Source organism: Amblyraja radiata, chromosome 16 (genome assembly GCF_010909765.2).
Source record: "Amblyraja radiata isolate CabotCenter1 chromosome 16, sAmbRad1.1.pri, whole genome shotgun sequence".
In the NCBI taxonomy this organism is placed as follows: Eukaryota; Metazoa; Chordata; class Chondrichthyes; order Rajiformes; family Rajidae; genus Amblyraja; species Amblyraja radiata.
Window position 1 is genome coordinate 18,995,666 of NC_045971.1, and position 24,320 is coordinate 19,019,985.

Genomic DNA, 24,320 nt, shown 5'->3' on the forward strand with positions numbered 1-24,320 from the left:
TTTGTCAGCGGTGAAACTAACATGATTATAGAATTTACTGAGAGAGAAAGTCTTCCAAGTTATGTACAAGTAATTTAAAATTTAGGCTTAGAACTGTATAAATTGCAAACAGTCAGTAGTCTGAAATTATGAGTAAAGTCTGATTTCCATATAACTCAACTGTTTTTGATAAAGTCATCAATGCAATAAGAATTGAGGTTCAAACAACCAAATATTTAAATATAATAAAATAACAATTAATACATTAAGAACCAGACCATAATAGTGCAAAACTTAATTCCGTAGTGCAACCAAAACAAAGTCCACATTAGATCATAGTTGCTGAGGTAAGGCTGTGGTTAATGTTGTGCAGTGTTCAAGAGCCTGATAATTGAACACTGCAATTAAGAAGCTGTTCTTGAAAATGGAGGCTCTAGCAACATCTTTCCGATGGTCAGAGCAAATTGAGAGGCCAGGATGGTGTGGGCTTTGATGATACTGGCAGCCTTTCTGATGCAACGCCTCCTATAGATCCCTTCAATGGTGGGGAGGTCAGTGCCCATGATGGACTGGGCAACGCCTCACTCTTTCTGTAGACTCTTTCATTCCTCGGTGTTCGAATTGCCGAACCAAGCCACGTTGCAACCAGTCAATATGCTCGTTGCTGTATACCCGTAGAACTTCGATAGGTATTGGGTAATATACCGAATCTCCTCAACCTTCTAAAAAAGTAGAGGCATCGATGAGCTTTCTTTTTGATTGCATCAATGTGCTGTGCCCAGGACAAATCTTCAGCAAAAGCACACCCAAGAACTTGAAGTTATTCATTCTCTCTGACACCTTCTCGTCCACAAAGACAGCTTTGTGGATCCACAGCTTTCCCTTCCTGATGTTTCCTCCCACATCCCAAAGATGTTCAGATTAGGTGGATAATTGGCCTCTGTAAATGAGCCCCTATTGTGTCAGCTGTGGATGAGAAAATGGGAAAACATAGGTCTAGTGTGAATGGGTGATTGATGGTTGTCGTGGACTTGGTGGGCAGAAGGACCTGTGTCCATGCTGTATCGTTGTACTAAACTAAACTGAAGTGTCTGGCAGAGGGAACATTGGAGTCTGAAATCTTAGTATGAAACCACATAATTCCAATGTTTGCCTTTAACAGGCAGGAGGTAAGCACTCTGCTCAGCAGTATTATCTCTTATCAATGCCTGATTATATCAGAGTATAATCTTCTCCCTTATATTTCCAAGAAAATGGACTGAAATCCATTTATTAAAATCTACGTAGATAGTGGGGGGTTTTTATGAGCTATTTCCTGCTTAGTGTTGGCTGACCATTTTTCAATTCTTGTGTCGAAGCAATAGAGAAAATAGCATTTCTTTATGATCTGTTTGGTCGTCTTTTTAATGAGGTTTGACAGTGCGAGAGAAAGGAAATGTTTTTATGTTTTCAACAAATCGGAGTAGTAAACAGTCTGAATGGTGTGGTCTTTGTCGATATTGGCTGCCTTTCTGAGACACCGCCTCCTGTAGATCCCTTCGATGCTGGGGAGGTCAGTATCTGTGATGGACCGGGCAATGCCCACCACATCCTGTAGCCACCTTCATCCACAGGCGTTTGAGTTGTCAAACCAGGCCACGATGCAATCGGTCAGTACATTTGCAGTGTGCCTTCACTGGAGGTTTTGGAGGGACCCCTTGCTTTTTTGCCTCCTTCTTGCTCAAACCATGCAACATTTCCAGGCATTTCCGTCAGTTTATGGGTGAGGAATCTCCACTCATCAAATATAAGATCAAACTGTTTCCCTAAATCAAAAGAAGAAACTGTACAAGTCGTTGGTGAGACCACACTTGGAGTACTGTGTGCTGCTCTGGTTGCCCAGCTAGAGGATGGATGTCATTAAATTGGAAAGGCTGCAGAAGAGATTCACCAGGATGTTTTCAAGAGGGAGTTAGATTTAGCTCTTAGGGCTATAGAATCAAAGAATATGGGGGGAAAAAGCAGGAACGGGGTACTATTTTTCTATGTTTCTATGTTTTTATGTTTCTTTATCTGGGCTTGTGGGGTGGGAGATTGCAACCTTCACGTGGTACGCCCTGTTTCAACGAATGCAATCAACCTGGTGTGCACAATCAAATAAGATCAAATAGACCAAGTTGTCCTACAACTTTAGGCTGTGCATGCCATACGCAAGAAGAAGATCTGGGCTTGGAGAGGTTGAAAGACTGGGCCTTTTCCCTTTGGAGCATTGGAGGCTGAGGGTTAATCTTTTTGAGATCTACAAAATCCCGAGGGGCATGGATAAAGTGAACATTTACAGTCTTTTTCCCAGGATAGAGGATTCCAAAACTAGAAGGAATAGGTTTAAGTGAGAAAGGAGATTTAAGAGGGATCTTAGGGTTGACTTTTTAACTCAGAGGTAGTTCATATCTGGAATGACCTGCCAGAGGAAGCTATTGAAGTGAATACAATTACAACTTTTAAAAGACATTTGGACAGATGTATGAATAGGAAGGGAGTAGCCCAATATGGCAACTTGGTCAGCATGGACTGGGAGGGCCAAAGGGCCTGGTTCTGTGATAAAGAGCTCTATGACTCTGAGAAAGTACCCTTCCTCTTTTATCACTTCCTTTTCAATGGCAAATATTCACCATTATGACACGAGAGGTTTCCGACAAATCTCATCATTCCTCATTCCAATCTTCAAAGTCTAATATTGACTTTCATAAGAGAGTCAAACGTTACCTTTCTAACCCTACACATGCATTAGGTTTCTGGCCTTGTGCTGCTTTGATTGTGCAAAATCATGCCATGCATCAGAGGGGCATATTTTGTGCATGAGTAGCACTGTATGTAGTTGACATCATATTTAGACAGACAGCTTCCTCCAAAAATATCCGCGTGTCAGTTTTCATAAGTGAACTCTCAATAATCAAATTTCGAGCACTTCAGTTAACAATGTGGTTCCATTTTAGCATTTTGAAGAAGCACAACACTTCAACTGCATGGGTTAAGGGCTGGACTGATGCTAATCATTTTATTCAGATGGAAATTTTGACAAAGCTTGCTTTAATTCTGTACTGATGTGATTGTTTGTTGCATGTCTCTGCATACACGCGGTGTCAATGGCTTTAGATGGGACGGTCTCTTTGAAGAGATCAATGTTGGATTCATCACTGGAAATGAAATAGCTTTCCTGATTGTCGGAAAGGCAGAAACACCCTGGCCACACACTCGTTTCACTCCTGCCATCGGGAAGAAGATACAGGAACCTGAAAACTATAACGTCCAGGTTCAGGAACAGTTTCTTCCCTGCAGCCATTCGTCTATTAAACACAACAACCTCAAATGAGCTCTGAACTGCATAGACTATTATTGTTATTATTGCACCATTATTGTTTTTTTGTGTGCGTACATGCATGTGTGTGTGTATATAAATGATCTATATATATATATATATGTGTATTTGTGAGTATGTGTATATATACACACACTGAACTTTTGTTCTCTCTCTCTCGTTTATTATATTATTTACAGTGTACTATATTTACATATTCTGTTATGTTGCTGCAAGTAAGAATTTCATTGTTCTACCTTGGACATATGACAATAAAGCACTCGACTCTTGACTAATCCCATTTCTATTTTTCTGATTTTCCTTTCCAAGTGCCCCAGATTCCACCACTTACTTGCATACGAGGGGCAATTTATATTAACCTATCAACCTGCATGTCTCTGGGAGCATTGTGACTTGTAAACCAGTCTGCCTGGAACCTGAAGCTGGTTGATATAAAAGTCTTTATTCATCAGGAGAAGCAAACATTCTCTTGAAACCCTATCAGTAGAATCTCCCAAACTCAGAGAACATCAGGTTTTTGTGCTCAAGATCAAAGATAACAGCAGGTCATTCATTACCAGCTCAATAGCTGCAATGATATTTTGCTCACTTTGATATTTAAGTCTGACAAGATGTTGCATTGAACTACAGACTGTAGCTGACAAGACAGTCCCTGACTATCTAAACATCTTTACTGGGACAAAATAATTAATCTGGATAATCTAAAAGCTTCTGAGGACAGAGAACCGAGACACCCATCATGTTGTGATGGCTGGCTCTCATGAGTGAACAAATACCCTGATTGTTGATAGACAGAAATGCCAATGATCAAAGCGCTGGAGGAACTCAGCAGGTCAGGCAGCATCTAGGGAGGAAATAAGAGAAGTGACGTTTTAGGTTGGAATATTGATTTGGTTATTGATTTGGATTTTTTTAATAATCAGAGCAAAAATCAGAATTGGTTTACTATCAGAATTGATAGTAACAGCATGGATCTTGTTAATCAAGGTTTTCACAGAAATTGGAGAGGTTCATAACTTCTAGGAGCTGAATTCGGCCATTTGACCCATCAAGTCTACTCCACCATTCAATCATAGCTGATCTATCTTTCTCGCTCAACCCTATTCTCCTACCTTCTCCCCTAATCTGAAACAACTCAGATCACTTACAGGAGGTCTGAAGGAGGGTCTTAACACAAAACATCGCCTACTGATGTTCTTCAGGGATCTTGCCTCACCCGTTGAGTTACCCCAGCACTTTGTGTCTTTTTTTGTAAACCAGCATCTGCCGTTCCTTGTTTTGACTTTCTATGTCATTTACTCAAGTGACCATAATCACTCATGCTGATTTGACATTAGTCTAGAAATGTGGTGCCTTAAAATGAATAGGCTCCCACTGCTTTTTGTCAGCTTTAGTGTGGAATCTGTTAAGAAGTGGGCTGTGGCTTTCCATTGATGAGGTTTGAGTTGTGTAGGTTGGTTTCAAGAATTTGCTACTTGCAGGAAAGTAGCTATCCCTGAACATGCTGGTGTGGAACTTCAGGCTTCTGAAGAAGGGTCTCAACCCAAAACGTCACCCATTCCTTCTCTCCAGAGATGCTGCCTGTCCCGCAGAGTTACTCCAGCTTTTTGTGTCTATCTTAGGTTTAAACTGGCATTTGCAATTCGACACATTTCTGCACATTGTCCAAGCTCTTCAGCTTGGTGCACGTGGCCATCTTCTCATGTTGATAAACTTGTGCAATGTGCAGGAGACCAACAACAGCTCGATTTAGGAAACACACCAGCCATCCCAGCAGCCTCTTCATTTAACATCTCAGAACGCCAGCTTGGGGACTTGTTCGCCCCCAGTCTCCTTAGTTTGCCGAGCACTTATCCCCAAATGATCGAGATTATTGTAAGATCCTTCCATCTTTTTTCGAGCTCCCCTTTTGCTCACTAATTTTCTGTGATTGTTGGATTGCTTTTAGAATCTTCAGAAGACAGATAAAGAAAATGTTCGAAATCTGTGGCATCCATTTCCCATTCTTAATCCCGCCCTCATTCTGTAAAGCAAGACCATTTCATTTAGCCACGCTCTTCCTTTTTACATACTCATGTACGTTTTTTATACTTCAGGAGTCAAAAGTCAAGAGTGTTTAATTGTCATATGTTCAGAACACAGAACAATTAAATCTTTATTGGCTGTGGCTTATCAGGCCCATAAATGCAATAACAGAGAGATAAATATATAATAATTAATAATACAATAAACTAATAGCTGTAACAATAGTGATAAGAGTGCAAAACCGAAGTCTGTAGTGCAGCCAAAGACACATTTCATCGTAGTTTTGTGGTGTATTAAGGGACTGTCCCACTTGGGCGTCATTTGCACGTCACGCAGATGGCGTGCGAAGATTTTGTACATACCAAAATCCTGGGGCGCCACTGGCAACTGCTCATTACTGCCTACGTCACCACGCACCATGCGTCGTGCGTCGTGACATGTAAATAATGACGCGTAAATTACACGCAAATGACGCCCAAGTGCGACAGGCCCTTTAGTGGGTTATAGGTTAGTGTTGTGCAGGGTGATTCAAGAGCCTGAGGGTTACTGGGAAGAAGCTGTTCTTGAACCTAAAGGTCACGATTTTCAGGTACCTCTCCCTTCATCCCAATAGAAGCGGAGAAATTAGAACGTGGGCAGGGAGGTGTTGGTCTTTGATGATATCAGCTGCCTCTTTGAGTTTAGTTTATTCTCATAATGTGTTTTCTCCCTCTTTTCTATTTTAGTAATCCTTTGCTTTTTCTAAAATATTCCAATCTTCTGGCCTACCATTAATCTTTACAATGTGGTATGTCTTTGCTTTCAAGTTTAAACAGTCTTTAACTTCTTTAGTAAGCCACCGAGGGCTCATTCTTCTCAGATGGTTTATTATTTCCCAAAGGAATACATCTTTGCTTAAGCCGGAATTAAAGGAATGAAGGAATCAATGAAGGATGTAGGCTTGAAAGACATTGAGGAGATAAAGAAAGACCAGAGAGGGATTTAAAAGTGAGAGTGAGTAATTTAAAATTGCCTGACTAGGGACGTGTATATCAGCAAGCATGGGGGATAGGCTAAATATCTAGTAACTTCTCTGTGCAGAACCATATATAGGTTTGCGGGTTAATTGGTCTTTGTAAAGGAGGAGGCGAGAGTGCGATAACAGAGAATGAATGTGTATAGGTGATTGATGGTCGACATGGACTTTATCAATAATGGTCAATAGTGCTTTAGTTGCATAGTGAAATTCTCATTGCATATATTTCGCATGCGAGCGGCACCATTATTCAAAGTCCAAAGTCCGGTCGGTCCGCGTGGACCGAAGGGCTTGTTTCCATGCTGTATCTTTCAATTATAAAAGATGAAATAGCGACACATTTGGATAGCTGTAGCAGGATCGGTCCGAGTCAGCATGGATATCCAAAGGGGAAATCGTGCTTGACTAATCTTCTGGAATTTTTTGAGGATGTAACTAGGAAAATGGACAAGGGAGAGCCAGTGGACGTAGTGTACCTGGACTTTCAGAAAGTATTTGATAAGGTCCCACATAGGAGATTAGTAGGCAAAATTAGAGCATGTGGTATTGGGGGTAGGGTACTGACATGCATTGATTGGCAGACAGGAAACAAAGAGTAGGGATTGATGGGTACGTTTCAGAATGGCAGGCAGTGACTAGTGGGGTACCGCAAGGCTCAGTGCTGGGACTGCAGCTATTTACAATATATATTAATGATTTAGATGAAGGGATTAAAAGTAACATTAGCAAATTTGCAGATGACGCAGAGCAATGTGAACTGTGAGGAGGATGCTATGAGGATGCAGGGTGACCTGGACAGGTTGGTTGAGTGGGCAGATGCATGGCAGATGCAGTTTAATGTGGATAAATGTGAGGTTATCTATTATGGTGGCAAAAACAGGAAGGCAGATTATTATCAGAATGGTTTCAAGTTGGGAAAAGGGGAAGTACAACGAGATCTGGGGGGTCCTTGTTCATCAGTCACTGCAGGTACAGCAGGCAGTGAAGAAAGCGAATGGCATGTTGGCCTTCATAACAAGAGGAGTTGAGTATAGGAGCAAAGGGGTCCTTCTGCAGATGTACAGGGCCCTAAAGAGACCACACCTGGAGTATTGTGTGCAGTTTTGGTCTACAAATTTGAGGAAGGACATTCGTGCTATTGAGTACAGCGAAGGTTCTCAAGGTTATTTCCTGGGATGGTGGGACTATCATATGTTGATAGAATGGAGTGGCTGGGCTTGTATACTTAGAAAGATGAGAGAGGATCTTATTGAAACATATAAGATTATTAAGGGTTTGGACACGCTAGAAGCGGGAAACATGTCCCGATGTTGGGGGAGTCCAGAACCAGGGACCACAGTTTAAGAATAAGGAGGTAAGCTATTTAGAACGGAGACGAGGAAAAATGTTTTCACATAGAGAGTTGTGAATCTGTGGAATTCTCTGCCTCAGAAGGCAGTGGAGGCCAATTCTCTGGATGCGGAGTCAAGGGATATGGGGAGAAGGCAGGAACGGGGTACTGATAGTGGATGATCAGCCATGATCACAGTGAATGGTAGTACTGGCATGAAGGGCTGAATGGCCAACTCCTGCACCTAATGTCTATTGTCTTTTGTCTATAATTAATATGACCATTAATCTCTGATCCCAGATACTGGCCAGCTTTAATACTGTGCAATTGACTGAAGGAACCGAAACAATACTATCATTTGACAAAAAACCTTGTAAAGACTTAAAAGTACACGAGTGTGGAATTTGTAGACTGTGGATAGACTGCACCCATTGTTACAGAATTATCAATTTGGTCCACAAACAGGGCTTTACCCCTTGCTGATTTCCACCAGAAAGATATGATTCACTTCTCATACATTGGGAGATATCCGGAAAAGCTCCATAAGGTAGTTACGAGAGCTTTTATTCTGATATGTGACTGGAATGATGCTAGGCTTTTAACAAATTTTACCTGCAGTGGAGATGGCCATGAAGCTTTCAAATCAAATGTTTCAATAAATCTCCCAACACCTAACTGGTGCATAATTTGCATTGTCGTTGATTTACAGGCACTGCACTTAACTCGTACTTTTCATCAGAAAAACAAAGCAACAAGTCCAACATTTATGGTCTATTTAAATAGTAGAAATGAATACTTAGGAGGGGTGAATTAAGTTGTCATATACTAAAGTCATATAAAATAATACAAATCTGATATCTGTTAGAAGACTGTTAGAAAGAAACTGTATATAAAGATGTTTATGAACTTTATTGTCTTAGGATGTTTAAATATACGGAAGATGAACAAGCAGATATAAAATAATCCAGTATAACAAAGTTCTTCAAGCGGTTAGGATCAAAGAATATAGAAGGCACAGTGGCGCAGTGTTAGAGTTACTGCCTTACAGCGCCAGAGTCCCGGTTTTCGATCCCGAGCACGGGTGCTGTCTGTATGGAGTTTGTATGCTCTTCCCATGACCTGCGTGGGTTTTTTCTGGGTGATCCGGTTTCCTCCCACAGTCCAGAGACATACAGGTTTGTAGGCTAATCGGCTTGGTACAATTGTAAATTGTCCCTAGTGTGTGTGGGACAGTGTTAATGTGTGGAGATCGCTGGTCGGTGCGGACTTGGTAGGCCTTTGGGCCTTTTTCCGCACTGTAACTCTAATCTCCAAAACACCAAAAAATAAAATTTATGACAAGTATATTTATACATAACAGATAGCCGGAAAAACAGCTTCTGCACTTACTGGGAGATGTATGTTGGATTAATCTACCATGTAATGTAATAAAGACAAAACCACTGGGTTATTCAGAACATAATTATATCATGTGTTAAGGAGATTAGCGTCCCTCCAGGATGTGATTTGGTGGGCGATATGACCTCTTCTCTAACATATGTTCCTATCAAAAAATATGCGCTGTACATCTATATGAAGCATAACTGATAAAATTAGTTACATGAAATGTTGGTTGCAAATGGAAAGCAGTCAAATAATTTATTTTGGATGAATTGGAAAGTGTTTAAACTGGAAAGGTTTATGGGAATATTACCAAGACTTGAAAGGTTGAGCAGCAGGGAGAGGTTGCAAAGGCTAGGATTAATTCTTTGGAGTGTAAAACACTGAGGGGTGATCTCATAGTGATGTATAAAATTATAATACAACTAGACCAAGTGCAGACCCGTTGGGTCTGTTCCCCCAACGTGCGGTTGTGGGGGGGTGGGGGGGGGGGGGAGGCGGCATGCAGCGTCACACACACTAACTATCCCCCCCTCCACACTCACGCTAATTACCCCCCTTGATATTATATTAATGTTATTAATTTGCTCCTTTTACCCCATAACCACCCTATCTACTGACGCATAGCCCCCAACTTGCAGTCACATCTGGAGAGGTGGAGGGGGGGGGGGGTAGAGAGTGAGGGCAGAGAGAGAAGGGGAAGAGACAGAGAGAGAGAGACAGAGACAGAGAGAGAGGGGCAAGAGGGAGAGGGGGTGGATGGGAGGGGGGGGGGGGGAATGTGGGGGAGGAGGGGAGGAGAGAGAGGGTGAGAGTGAGGGGGAGAGAGAGGGGGTGCTGAGAGGGGGTGAGGGGAGGGAGGAGAGGGGGGGAGCGGGGAGGGGAGGGAGGGGAAGGGTGGAGGGAAGAGGTTAGGGGGTGTGGAGGGGAAGGGGGTTTAGGGGAGGGGAAGGGGGTTTAGGGGAGTGAGGGTGGGGGAGGGGATGGAGGGGAGGAGGGAGAGAGAGAGAGAGGGGGGGATAGGGGGGAGAGGGAGGGGGTGCTGAGTGAGGGTGAGAGAGAGGGGGGGGGAGGAGAGGGGGGGGGGGGGAGGAGAGAGTGCCTTTTTACTTCAACCCAAACTCCCCAAACAACCATTTGCAGGCAGTGCCTTTTTACTTCAAACCAACCATATTTTCATTTTCAAACCACATTAAGGGCAATCACAGTTGAGCAGACATGTGTTCAGTGTTATTCAGAGCTCAGAGAGACGTGACCTCCATCTTGCAGAGACTGAGTGAGGCACACCACTTCCTGGTTTTATAGTCGCTCCCCCTCCCTCCAGCAGGGGCAGCAGAGAGAATGGTGAATGTTTTAAAAACATTAATATCTCTCTGATTTTTCATCAATGGGAAAAATCCTCTGGTCCAGGAAGGCAGACGTGGGCTCTGAGCGAGGTGGCCAAAAATGACGGCCGTAAGTGGCGGTGTTCTCTCGGAAATCGCAGCACAGTGGGCCAAAAGCGGTCAAGATCAGACTTTTAGTAATATAGATAGATACGGAGAATACAGGGTTGGGGGATTCAGGAGCTAGGGGGTCGAGGCATAAGGTGAAAGGGGAAAGATTTAATAGGAACCTGTGGGGCAACTTTTTCCCACAGAGGGTGGTGGGCATATGGAAAGAGTTGCCAGAAGTAGTTGAGGCAAGGACAATAACGGCATTATACAGGTACATGAATGGGAAATATTTAGAGGGATGTGGGCCAAATGCGGGCAAATGGGACATGCTTGATTGGGGCCTTTTGGTCAGCATGGATGAGTTGGGCCAAACAGCCTGCTTCTGTACTGCATGGCACTATAACTCTATTGCTGCTCGTGTATTGTTGAGTTTTTCTGCTTGTTTGAACTCTAGTTTCATCGCATCAAGCAGAGTGAAACACGAGAGATAAGGAGAAATTCCATCTGCTCTCCTGCAGCAAAGTAATTTAAAGATAATATCAGAAGCCGATGGCATACTGTATTAGTGTGGTCTTTATTTCATTTCCCTTACCAGATATCAGTAGTTTCTCTGAGTGAGAGGAAATTACGTGCCTGGACTTACTCAATAGCCAAAAGATTTGGCCACCACGCCTCACCACGCGCCATGCGCGCATCACGACGCGCCACCCAATTTTTAGGATGTCGCGTAAATGACGCGCAAATGACACCCAAGTGGGACGGGCCCTTTAAGCTGATTTGGCGTGCAACTAGTATGAGGGTGGCCAAACTAATTTCACAGTGAACAAAGGACAAAGTGCTGGATTAACTCAACAGTTCAGGCAGCATCTGTGGAGGGTATGGATAGACAATGTTTTGGGTCTGGACTCTTCTTCAGACTGATTGTAGTGAGGGGGGTTGGGGGCGGGGGAGCTGGCAAAGAGGTAGGGGTAGGACAACGCCTGGTAAATGAAAGGGTGGATACAGGTAAAGCGGGGTTGGTTTGCAGATGGATGAATAAGTGTAAGAGATAAAAAGAAGACAAAAGAATGTTGGATAAGGAGAGAAGAGGGGTGAAATGTGAAGCTGGGATATGGATGTTTCCGTAAATCCAGCACTCAGTAGTGAAACTGAAGATCTCCAAACTTCCAGGTTATTTTCCTGTTTTTTATGTAATATTCCCATTGTTTCATATCCTGTATTTTAAGTAGTATTGATCATGGTGTGTAGCCAAAGTAACGAGTTGAAGCAAATGTATATAAATCTGCTTTTACAAAGAAAAGATATCAGCCATGTCCCTTTTCTTTTTGTAACATTTTTCACGCAGGATTTCATCAAAGCCTTAGGCTAATTTATACCAGAAAGATTACATGATTCATGATATGCAAACCTTGAACAATGTAACTCAGAGAAATTCTATACTGTGTAAAATTTCTCACATTTGTTCACCTGGTTCTAAAATGGCCCTTCGAAGTCATCAATCCACATAAGCCAATGGTCTCCTCTTGACAGTATCTGCTTATCTCTAGAATAAGTCACAAGAGAATTCACATTCGATGTTGCAATCCCTCTTTAAAGGCTGCGTGACAAGCACATTTAGGTAAATTTACTGACATCAATGATATTGAAACATTATTCTGCAACACTGTCCCTTGTTCTACATTTACTTTTTGACTTAACATTAAGCCGTTTCTTTGCATTTTTGTTGCTTCATTTAATACCTTTATGTGGCCATCTATCATTCACTTATAAGGTAAAAGAACATAAGAATTTCTAGTCTTTCCTATATAATGGTGTTGGCAATTAGACTTCTGTTGGTATCTCCATGAAAATCAAATATGCCTCTTGTTGGAAATGACATGAGGAGATTGTTGTTGACAGTTTTATTATGTATATCTCCTCCCCCCCCCCCCCCCCCCCCAAGTCCCAATTCTTACCTGACTGGTTTCATTAGTTGTTTGCCATTTTACTGGTGTTAGTGGAGTGTTTCATCTCGCATGGGGTATAAATCCTGTCACGATCTGTCAGAGAGGCAGCTGGTGACAGCAAATTGCACTGATGCGGGATATAAAGTACCGCAGAGCACCCCTCTGCTTCAGCAGAAGGAAGTGAGCAGTGGGACATGGTTTAAAGAAGATGCACTGTTAAATAAAGTAAGTCTCAGAGAGGGGTCGTGTGCAGGAATATAATTAAAAAGAACATTAGTATTGCAAGGAAAGGTGGTGGCCGGATATGTGAATATTGCTGCAATGTCACATCAACCTGTAGACATTTAGCTTGGATGACAATTTCAGAGCAGGTTGGGGCTGCCTTAATTACCAGGATTTTGAATTAATTTTGGATGATCCTTCTGTCTTTCATTTTAACTGTAGTATTAGCATTTCAGCAATTTTTATAGCAACCCCTTACACAAAATCTGGCACGCTTAAATGTTGGGTCAGTGCAATGCTGGAGTTGTGGACATATAGCAATGGAGTTTTACAGGAATAAGAAATTTGTTAAGATTACATACAACACTTTGCTTGCACTTGCTTGCTTTAACTCTGGCAGCAACCTATGTCGTATTCAGGGCTCAAATGATTCTTGTCTAGTTCACAACTCATCTTTTCCTTTTATCAAATACACATACACCTACAGTATCTGCTGTGGAATTTTTCAAGTTTCCATCTTTAATCCATATTACCAGGATTTCCTTCTGAGCTTATTCATTGCTACACCGTCTGTTGTGTTTGCATGTCCTGCCAGGTACACTGATCCCTGTGTCAAACACTGTTGGAAAAATAATCTGCAGATATCTACTTGATTGTACAATTCCAAAGAAGTTTTGATTCACTATTAGCACACTGCCATGACCATCTTCTTTAGGAAAAAGAAGGAATTATGTTTCATGACATCATTTAGTTTTAGTTTTAGAAATATACCCTGGAAACAGGTCCTTCGGCCCACCGAGTCTGCGTCGACCAACGATCACCCATACACTAGTTCTATCCTTGAAGCTAGGGACAATTTATAGAAGCCAATTAATACACAAGCCTGTATGTCTTTGGAGCGTGGGAGGAAGCCAGAGCCCACGGAGAAAACCCACGTGGTCACAGGGAGAATGTACAAACTCCGTACAGACAGCACGTGTAGTCAGGATCGAACCCAGGACTTTGGCACTGTAAGGCCAAATTGTACCTCCATATTAACTTCACAGATTCCATACACCTTTGATGTGAAGTATGTGATGTGAAGCTGGTCTGTGATCTTGGGTACAATCGCACATGTGTAATGCTAGTGTTAAAACAGGCTTCTCAGCGGAAATGGAGTTACCTGTTTTTAGCACACATCAAGCAAGCAGGCTGGTTAAGAAAAAAACAAATAGGTGCTCGGTGAAACAGTTTCACCAACATGAAGGAACTGGTAAATCATGAGGTCTCAGATCATGCAGCCTCAAGGACAAAAAGTGGTAAGACAACAAGGCAGACCTTCAATCCTTGTGACAGCCGAGAGTTAGCTTGACTATAAAACCCCTGTTCCCATGGCCAGTTTCAGAAAATGTGGTTGACTGTTGTTTGTAGATTTGGGTAGAAGCGAAGGGTTTATTGAGTATATAAGTGCATGCTGCTCACAGGGCTCCAACTGGGATGGGGATTGATACCAAGACCATCGAACTCTCCAGGCCAGGCCATTGTTAAGGAGTCCCCAGTATGCCACAGATAGGCGCGAGGCTCACTGTTTGGTTGTTTTGTTGCTATTACACTGTTTTAATAAATGTTTCATTTTAAATTTCATATTCTCTGTCTCCAAGTGTTCTCTCTCCATCATTGATCTGAATCCTTGAAACCGGCTTGTATCATTACGTCCCACTGGATTTTGGGTTATGTTGTCTACTTCTCATACAAGCAAATCATCACCTTATTCATAATGTTTATATCAAAACCATGTTCCTTAATCACCTCAGTGGAATGTCTGTTGTATACCGTGGGCCCAGATGTCAGGTGTGCATCGCAAAACCATAACCTTCTCAAGCACAGGCAAGAAAGATTTACCATTTAATCTTCAGCAGTTTCTATGATGGATATGGCTTTCTAAGAGGGAACATTTAACATTAAGTGGTGTACCTTTCATCCTTTGCTTGAACAGAAGTAATTATGTAATGAACAAAGGAATGATTGGGATAAATTGGTCTTCTGTACCATTCTCTGTCACCATGAGATCTGGCCCTTCAGCACACCTCACCAAGGTTGCGATCTCACAATGTACGATTGTGATAAAGCATCAAGAATTGGCAGTAAAATGGCAACACAAGAGACTGCAGATGCCGGTATCTTGTGCAAAAGACAAACAGCTGGAGGAACTGGGCATGTCAGGCAGTGCAGATTTATTTAGCCAGGGGTGGCGAATCTACAGAATTCCTTGTCATAGACGGCAGTGGAGGCCAAGTCAATGGATATTTTTAAAGTGGAGGACAATGGGTTAGTTTAGTTTAGTTTATTGTTTTCACGTGTACTGAGGTAGAGTGAACAGGTTTTTTTGTTATATGCTATCCAGGATAAAGTAAATAACGTTTAGTGAAGATAAAGTCCAGTAGAGTCCGATTAAAGATTGTCCAAGGGTCTCCATTTAGATAATGGTTGGTCAGGGCCGCTCTGTAGTTGGTGATAGGATGGTTCAGTTGCCTAGTAACGGCTGGGAACAAACTGTCCCTGAATCTAGTTGATTAGTAGGGGTGTCAAAGGTTACTGGGAGAAGGCAGGAGAATGGGGTTGAGAGGGCAAAACTGTTCATCCATGATTGAATGGGGAGCAGACTCGATGGGGCAAATGGCCTAATTCTTCTCCTATGACTTATGATCTAATGATCTAAGGAAGAAAATGGACAGACGATGTTTCAGCTCGGGACTTTCGTCAGTCTGATTAACAAACATTTTGTGTCTGGACCCTTCTTCAGTCTAAAGGGTCCTGAACAAAATTGCCATTTGTCCATTTCCTTCCACAGATGCTGCCTGACCGGCTGAGTTCTTCCAGCACTATGTTTTCTGCTCAAGAATTGGCAGTGTTGCATAAGCATCACTCTGGTTGTTTGAATCAAACAGTGGACTTGAATAGACAGAAAAAACAATCTCAATTTTCTGCTATTTTCTGCTCTCTTTTAATATCTTTCTGCTTCATGTATTTAGCTAATTCCCTATTAAGTGTTGTGACTGAATTGATTTACAATGAACTTTAGTAATGCATTCTATATTCTAAGAATTATGTATGAATGGATTTCTTCTAATCTCTTCTTTATTCGTCTTATACTAATCCTGAAGTTAAATATATGATTCATCAGTCACTGGTAATCATCTGTGCACTGTTTATTCTCACACAGCTGCTCAGAATTTTGAATGAATTTTGAGTTAATACAATCCAAGTTTTTTCCAAAGTATCTTATCTTTCGATAACTCCTGGGTGTCTTGTGTCGAATTAAAATCTTGTGTCAAACTGAAGGGTCGCGACCCGAAACGTGGCCCATTCCTTCGATTTTGTGTCTACCTTCGATTTAAACCAGCATCTGCAGTTCTTTCTTACACATAATACATTTATTAGTTGATTGGGGCTGTGATTGGGGCAGAATTAACAGTACTCAGTAATTGATTGATCGATTTAAAGATACAGCATTGAAACAAGCTCTTCATGCTGGCCATTGATCACCTATTCACACTAGTTCTGTTATCCCACATTCTCATGCACTCCCTGCACGCTATTTCACAGAGGCCAATTAGCCTTCAAACCCGCATGTCTTTGGGATGTAGGAGGAAACTAGAGCACCTGGAGGAAATGCATTCGGTCACTGGGAGAACATGCAAACTCCACACAGATAGCACCTGAGGTCAAGATCGAACCTGGGTCTCTACGGCTGTGAGGTAGCAGCTCTACCGGTTGCACCATTGTGTCACCCATTTATGTGCCGTCACGTAATGAACATGTCTGATTTTTATAATGGGATCAATAAGGAGACAGTTTCAGTCATTAGGGTCAACTGTACCAATTTACTGTGCATTTATAGAAACATAGAAACATAGAAAATAGGTGCATAAGGAGGCCATTTGGCCCTTCGAGCCTGCACCGCCATTCATTGTGATCATGGCTGATCATCCACAATCAGTAATCCATGCCTGCCTTTTCCCCATATCCCTTGATTCCGCTAGCCCCTAGACCTCTATCTAACTCTCTTTAAAATTCATCCAGTGAATTGGCCTCTACTGCCTTCTGCCTACTGAATTCTACAAATTCACAACTCTCTGGGCAAAAATGTTTTTTCTCATCTCAGTTTTAAATGTCCTCCCCTTGATTCTTAGTCTGTGGCCCCTGGTTCTGGACTCCCCCAACATTGGGAACATTTTTCCTGCATCTAGCTGGTCCAGTTTATAATTGTATTTAATAAATACATTAAGTAAATAAATTGTATAAATAAATGTATTATCGTATACATTTCTATAAGATACCCTCTCATCCTTCTAAATTCCAGTGAATACAAGCCCAGTCGTTCCAATCTTTCCTCATATGACAGTCCTGCCATCCCGGGGATTAACCTCGTGAACCTACGCTGCACTGCCTCAATAGCAAGGATGTCCTTCCTGAAATTAGGAGACCAAAACTGCACACAATACTCCAGATGTGGTCTCACCAGGGCCCTGTACAACTGCAGAAGGACCTCTTTACTCCTATACACGGGTCCTCTCATTATGAAGTTAGCTTTCTTCACTGCCTGCAGTACCTGCATGTTTACTTTCAGTGACTGGTGTACAAGGACACCCAGGTCTCGTTGCACTTCCCTTTTTCCTAATCTGACACCATTGAGATAATAATCTGCCTCCTTGTTTGTGCCGCCATGATGTCCAAATGTGTCTAGCATTAACATGTTTTCGTATTTATAAATAAAGGGTCATTTGTTAAATTCCAATCTGCTTGGAACATTTTAAAACCTCTGTCATTCTGCTTTGCAGGAATGACGTGTCAAGCAAGGACATCATACACGGAAGACGAAGTTCTTTGGGGCCATAGGTTCCTTCCGGTCATGTCCTTGGAAGAAGGCTTTTTCCGTGTGGACTATTCCCAGTTCCATTCCACGTTCGAGGTCCCCACTTCTCCGTACAGCATAAAGGAACAAGAGGAGAATCTTTCCCTGACATCGCACAGCGCCACCCCTTTCATCGGCAACAGCAAGAACAGGAAGGAGCGAATCTTCTCCCTGGATAGCATCAATACCCTGGAGGAAAGGAGCAGCAGACTGCCAGCCAAGCTGCAGAAAATGAGTTCCTGCAAGGAAGAGATTCAGATGAAGGTCCTGAGAATGACTGCAGATATAGGAGAGAAAACGTGCAGCACTGGCGATCTCCCTCTGAGAGTGCAGAGGATAAGTTCAATTGCCGACATTGCTGGTGTTGAGGAAAGACTCCCTCTGAAGGCCTTCAATGCCATTTCCGAATCCATCACTCAATCGACGGGAGATTTGCCACATGCCCTACAACCTGTAGGGTCACGAATGGATGGCAATTTACCTGCCAAGCTGAGAAAAATGAATTCTCATCGTCTACTTTAGAAGCAGACAATGGAAAAAGGCACAATCTTTCTTGGAGGTGATCTGTAAAACCTCAGAGATTTAAGACTCACATTGAAAAGGATTGAGGATTTAAATACACTTAATTAATGTTGGCTTGCAAAATCACGTGACTACAATGTTTTAAATGGAAGGACAATATGAAATTATGTGTTGTATACGCTTCATAGTCAGAATACTAAGTTAGCCTAAAGTAAGGATACATATGAAAGAGGTGTTGTTTTTCTAGAGCAGCCAAATTGAGCTATATTGAGCCAAGTTTACTTTGGGTTAAAGTCTTGAGTAAAACTAATTTGTGGAGCTCTTCTTGAGGATAGATTGATAACCTTTAATCAACTATCCTCAGTCTGAGTCACACTGGTGAGCAGTTCCCTAAGATTGATATCTAACCTATGCCAAGTTAACCTATCTCAATTGCGTGAAAGTGGAAGCTTAAAGCTGATTTTAACATCCTCTGGCTAAAGAAGAAAAAATCAACCTGATCTTCACTTCCAATTGAAGTCTCTCGTTTTTAATGTAGTGTTCTTACTATTGACTAGGTTTAACGGCATTAGTGAACTGAGGTAAAATGCAAAGATTTTTAAAACCGACACATTACTGCAGCAATTGTACCATGTCAAACCATCTCCACATTGTGTCCGACCCAAAGCTATACTTTTTCTTAGTCGGTCAAGGAAATGAAGCTTTATCAAAATAAATAGGTAAGCAAACATTTGAATTTCATACTGAAAGTAACGGAAACACTGGCACTTGTTCAGTCATCATGTTCGTGTTAGAAAGATTAGGACACTTACCTGCGTTTGGCCCATATCTCTCTAAACCTGGCCTATCCATGTACCTGTCTAAATGTTTCTTCAACGCTGCGATAGTACCTGTCTCAACTACCTCCTCCGGCAGCACGTTCCATACATCCACCATCCTTTGTGCGAAAAAGTTACCCTTCAGATTCCTATTCATTCTTTCCCACCTCGCCTCATACCAATGTCCTCTAGTACTCAATTCCCCCACTATGAGCACGAGATTCTGTGCGTCTACCCGATCTACTACTCTTTAACAAGAATGCCAAGTTCTCAGAGGGAGTGCTGAGCAGATTTATTACAATGGTGTCAAGAATAAAAGAAAGATTTCAAGATTTAGAGGAAACTAAAAGAGTTTGGAACAATTTGAAGTTTTCAATGCCTTGAAGCTTTCATGAAGGTTGGTACTGGACTAAACAAGAAGAAACCTGCCACTCATGTAATGCTTGATAAATAAAGGATGCAACTTCATAGTAATTAGCAATGAACCAGAAGGGCCACTTGATTTTAAAGGCATTGCATTCTTACCACCTGGAATACGATTGTAGAAAAAGCTGTAGAGACAGATTTAATAATAGTTTAAAAAAGGGATTTGAAGCAACAGCAGGAATTTGGGGTTGGGATGGAGGTGATGAAACATAGAAACATAGAAACATAGAAAATAGGTGCAGGAGTAGGCCATTCGACCCTTTGAGCCAGCACCGCCGTTCAATATGATCAGGGCTAATCATCTAATATCAGTACCCCATTCCTGTTTTTTCTCCATATTATTGATTCCTTTAGCCCCAAGAGCTAAATCTAATGCTCTCTTGAAAACTTTAACTAATTTGGTTGCAATGAGGTTGATGAGGTTGCAATGCAATGAATGAGTCGCATGGCACAAGGGTGACAAGTGACCAGATAAGTGTTAGCTCTGCTGCAGCAAGATCAAGTAACAGGTCTGCATTGTGTTCAGGATAGACAAGTTAACAACTCTCAGTCAGCTGCAGTGATCTGTGACCGAGCACCATAGGCGAGAATATTCGAGGCTAAATATATTTTAAAAGATTTTAGCTGAAATTGTTTTTAAATCCTGCAGTCATACAGTGTAATTTGAATCAAGACAGGATGATCTGCTGATGCTGGAATCTTGAGCAAAAAACAAAGTGCTAGAGGAACTCAGCAGGTCAGGCAGCATCTGTGGAGGGATTGTGTAGGAAGGAACTGCAGATCCTGGTTTAAAACGAAGATAGACACAAAAAGCTGGAGTAACTCAGCAGGACAGGCAGCATTTCTGGAGAGAAGGAATGGGTGATGTTTCGCGTCGAGACCCTTCTTCAGACTGGCCGAAGAAAATTCAATTCAATTCAATTCAACTTTATTGTCATTGCACAAATACGAGCATAGGTACAATGAAATGCAGTTTAGTGTCTGGTCATAGTGCAAGATAGTAGAAGTAAAAATAAAAAATACAAAATAAAAATACAAATAAAAATAAAAATACTGGTTAACAATGTGTGGGTTGTGGATGAAACTGGTACATAGGCAAAGAACTGTATACAAATGGGAGAGTGCCAGAAAACTAGTCTGAAGAAGGGTCTCAACCTGAAACGTCACCCATTCCTTCTCTCCGGAGATGCTGCCTGTCCCGCTGAGTTACTCCAGCTTTTTGTGTCTATCTGTGGAGGGATTGGACAGACTGAAGAGGGTCCCGATCCGAAACATCATCTGTCCGTTCACTTCACAAATGCTGCCTGACCCGCTGAGTTCCTCCAATCATCCAGGACCCGAGGGCTTTAGCTATTGGGAGAGGATGGGCAGACTAAGACTTTACTTCTTGGAGCACAGGAGGCTGTGATGCATAAATACATCACAGTATAGAGATGCATACAATTATGAGTGGAATAGATGGGGTGAATGCACAGTCATTTCCCAGGATAGGGGAATCAAGAACTGAGGGAAAAGGTTTAAGATGAGAGGGGAAGATGAAGATTTCTATGCAAATTTGCCTCACAGAGGATTTTGGATATATGGAAAAGCTGCCAGATGAGTAATTGAGGGATGTAAAATGACAACATTTAAAAGACATTTGGACAGATACATAGACAGGGAAGGTCAAACGCGGCTAAATTAGATTAGCTTGGATGGTCATCTTGGTTTTGCATGGACGAATTGGCCAAAGGACCTTTTTCCATCTGCATGACTCTATAACTGCCCATCTATCATCCCCTTCCTTTCAAATGTTCAGAGACTTTGTTTCTTACACCCTTTGAAGAAGCAAACACCAGACCCTCTGAGAATTTATTTTTTTTGCCTCATTTTAAGTTGTCAGCAGGACTTTTATCAAAAGTCTAGGTTGGTGTGGAGATCATTTCCTCTGGATGGATAATCAATCTGGTCCAGTGAGTTTCGTCACGGTGCTCCAGTTTCCTTCCACATCCCCAAAACATGGGTGTTTGTAAGATAATTTGTATCTGTAAATTGTCCCTCGAGTGTAGGGAGTGGATGCGAAAGTGGGATAAATATTCACGTTATTCACAATATTTCCTTTATCGTGTATCTGTACGCTTTGGATGGCTCGATTGTAGTCATTTATTGTCTTTCCGCAAAAGATGTTGGTTAACACGCAACAAAAGCCTTTCACTGTACCTCGGTACATGTGACCTTAAACTAAACTAAACATAGAATAAGTGTAATGGGTGTGGACTCAGTGGGCCAAAGGGTCTCATGCCATGCTGTATCTCTAAACTAAACTAAAATTGGATAATAGATTGGCTTTTTAGGATAAAGATGAGGAAAATAAATATTTTTGAAAAAGGTTGTGTATCATTGCATTTCTCACCTCCTGAGTGCAGTAGTGTTTGGTCACTGAGTGGCTTCAAGGCTGAGATGGATAAGGTTTTGAACATTGAGAATCATTGTGTGTGAAGATCTGAAGGGATAGTGTTCTTGAGGTGATCAACCATGACCTTTTTGAATGGCAGGGCACACTCCAGGGAAGTTGTGTTGCTATGGCTTGCATTCGAAAACAACCAAGGAAATTTGACAGAACGCCAGTAACCAAGTTCAGTTATTGAAACACTTCTTATTGAAGTTTGGAGAGGAAAACCAAATTACCTTCTTTTCAAAGAGGTGAAGTTTGAACAATCTCATCAGAAAAAGATGCCTGTGACATATTTAAATAACACAAAAAGAAATGGAATGAAGCTGTAAGCTCACAATATCTATTAGTTTGCCATTGAAGAGACAATTAGTTCTTGCTGGAAACTAAAAGGATTAAAGCTGCATTTCACAAAAGAAAAGTTACATCGATTCATTCCGTTGAATTTACTTATGTCTTTTCCGCAATATTTCATTTATGGTTATGTTGAGTGACGTGCTCATTTGATTTAAACTGTGGCACAAACTCCATACCCAACACCCAATATGGGAGCACCTTTACCAGAGGGACCACAATGTATCGAGGTGGTAGTTCACCCCCACTTCTCCAGAGCTTTTAGAGATGCGCAATAAATACTGGCCTTGTCCACAATCCCCACATCTTGGAAATGGAATACATTTTTAAAAAAGCTTCTATTAAATAGAAATCCTCCGAAAATTGCTGTTCGGTTGCTTTCTAATCTTGTTTTATTTTGTTAGTCAGTCTACAGATGCAAACCCAATAATAGGCAAAACCCAGGGAACTATAGAGCCTTTCCAGTCAGAAGTGAAAAACCTCACCATGGAATCATCTTTTCTCTAACATTTGAAGGCCGTTAAATATCAAACAAGGGATGTTTGCATTTAAAAGTAATGTAAAATGAAAAAAAACGATTTGATAAGAGATTATTAAAAACAATTGAATGCACTTAAATTAGCTCAATGAAACACACTTAATTCAAAAATATATATAAATATATATTGTGTCCCCACCCTTCCTTGTAGATAACAAACTGTTGGAGGAACTCAACAAGTCAGGAAACATCTACGGAGGGAATGGATAGGTGATGTTTTTGGTCGGGACCCTTCTTCGGACTGATGAAGTAGGGTGAGAAAGCATGGCAAGTGATAGGTGGATACAGATGAGGGATTGGCAGATGGGTGGAGTAAGTGACAAAGGCTAGATGTGAAATGGAAACAAAATGGTGTCAGATAAGGAAAGTAGGAGTTAAATGTAAAGCTGAAGAAAGAGAAGAAATATATGAGTTGCGGGGGGGGGGGGGGGGGGGGGGGGGGGAGAGGGGGGAGGGTGGGGGGAGGGGGGAGGGTGGGGGGGGGGAAGAGATGTTAATGGGAAATATGGGTCTTGGGGATGGGAGATGATTGGAATGTTTCTAGAACTGATCATAAAAGTTTTCATAAATATCCAAGCCTTGAACGAAGTGACAACACAATTCCTCTCGTAATCTGGTTGGCAAACCAAATGTGTCATTAGAAACTGCCGTCTCCTTGAACTTGAACTTCTCTATGACTATCTGCAAAATAGTCGTGTTGTTATGATATCATTGGGGATTCGTGCTTTGTTCAATCTTCGATCACTGGAACAGCGTTTAAGTAGACTATGAATATATGAATATATGACACTTGAATATATGAATGCATGGCAGCAAAATTGTGACAATGGAAAAAAATACAGTAATAAAAAGACGAATTACTGGGAAAAAAAATCTTGTTTTTGTTTACTTTTGAAATGCATGCAATATCCCCATGTTAATGCAATACCGTCAATTATTATTTAGTAAATGCATGTCCACAGAGTGTCCGCGTCAGTGTTGTTCTGAGTTTGGTGAGAGGACCACCTTCGACTACGCGTACTATTATAGCAAGATGCAACACTAAATTACAGAAGAATGTAACCCTAAAATTGTTTCTGAACTGTTTTAAAAAGGGTCATATAAACTCCCTGCTTTTGTATTAACTACTCTGAACAGGTCCTGCCACTTTCAGTGATTTATGTGCAAATATATCCAGAGCTCTCTGTTCCTGCAGACGAAATGTGTAGGAAGGAACTGCAGATTCTGATTTACACCGAAGAGAGACACAAAAATGCTGGAGTGACTCGGCGGGACAGGCCGCATCTCTGGAGAGAAGGATTGGGTGAAGTTTTGGGTTGAGACTCTTCTTCGGTCTGGAAAAGGGTCTAGACCCGAAACGTCACCCATTCCTTCTCTCCAGAGATACTGTCCCGCTGAGTTACTCCAGCACTTTGTGTCTATCTTCTCCGTTCCTGCACACCCTTTAGAAGCATCTCACTTAATCTCTTTTATTCCTCCATGTCTCTTCTGGCAAAATCATCTTCTAATTCTTTGTATTAAATGTCATATTTGTTTTATTTATTCATGGGATGTGGATATCTCAGATAATCTGGTGACGTTGTAGAGGTTTACAAAATTGTAAGCGGCATACATCAAATGAGTTACCATGAGGCTGAGGAGTGACC

General features: G+C 41.7%; 1 protein-coding gene across 1 annotated transcript in view; it reads left to right on the forward strand.

The window, feature by feature from the left end:
• The window catches only part of LOC116982016 (G protein-activated inward rectifier potassium channel 1-like), a 58,931-nt gene extending 39,976 nt beyond the window's left edge, over window positions 1–18,955 (forward strand). The window contains exon 3 of the mRNA XM_033035283.1: window positions 17,512–18,955. Within this exon, the coding sequence (XP_032891174.1) occupies window positions 17,512–18,107 (596 nt within the window). The 3' untranslated portion in view covers window positions 18,108–18,955. The remainder of the gene's footprint in view (window positions 1–17,511) is intronic.
• Window positions 18,956–24,320: the final 5,365 nt, after the last annotated feature.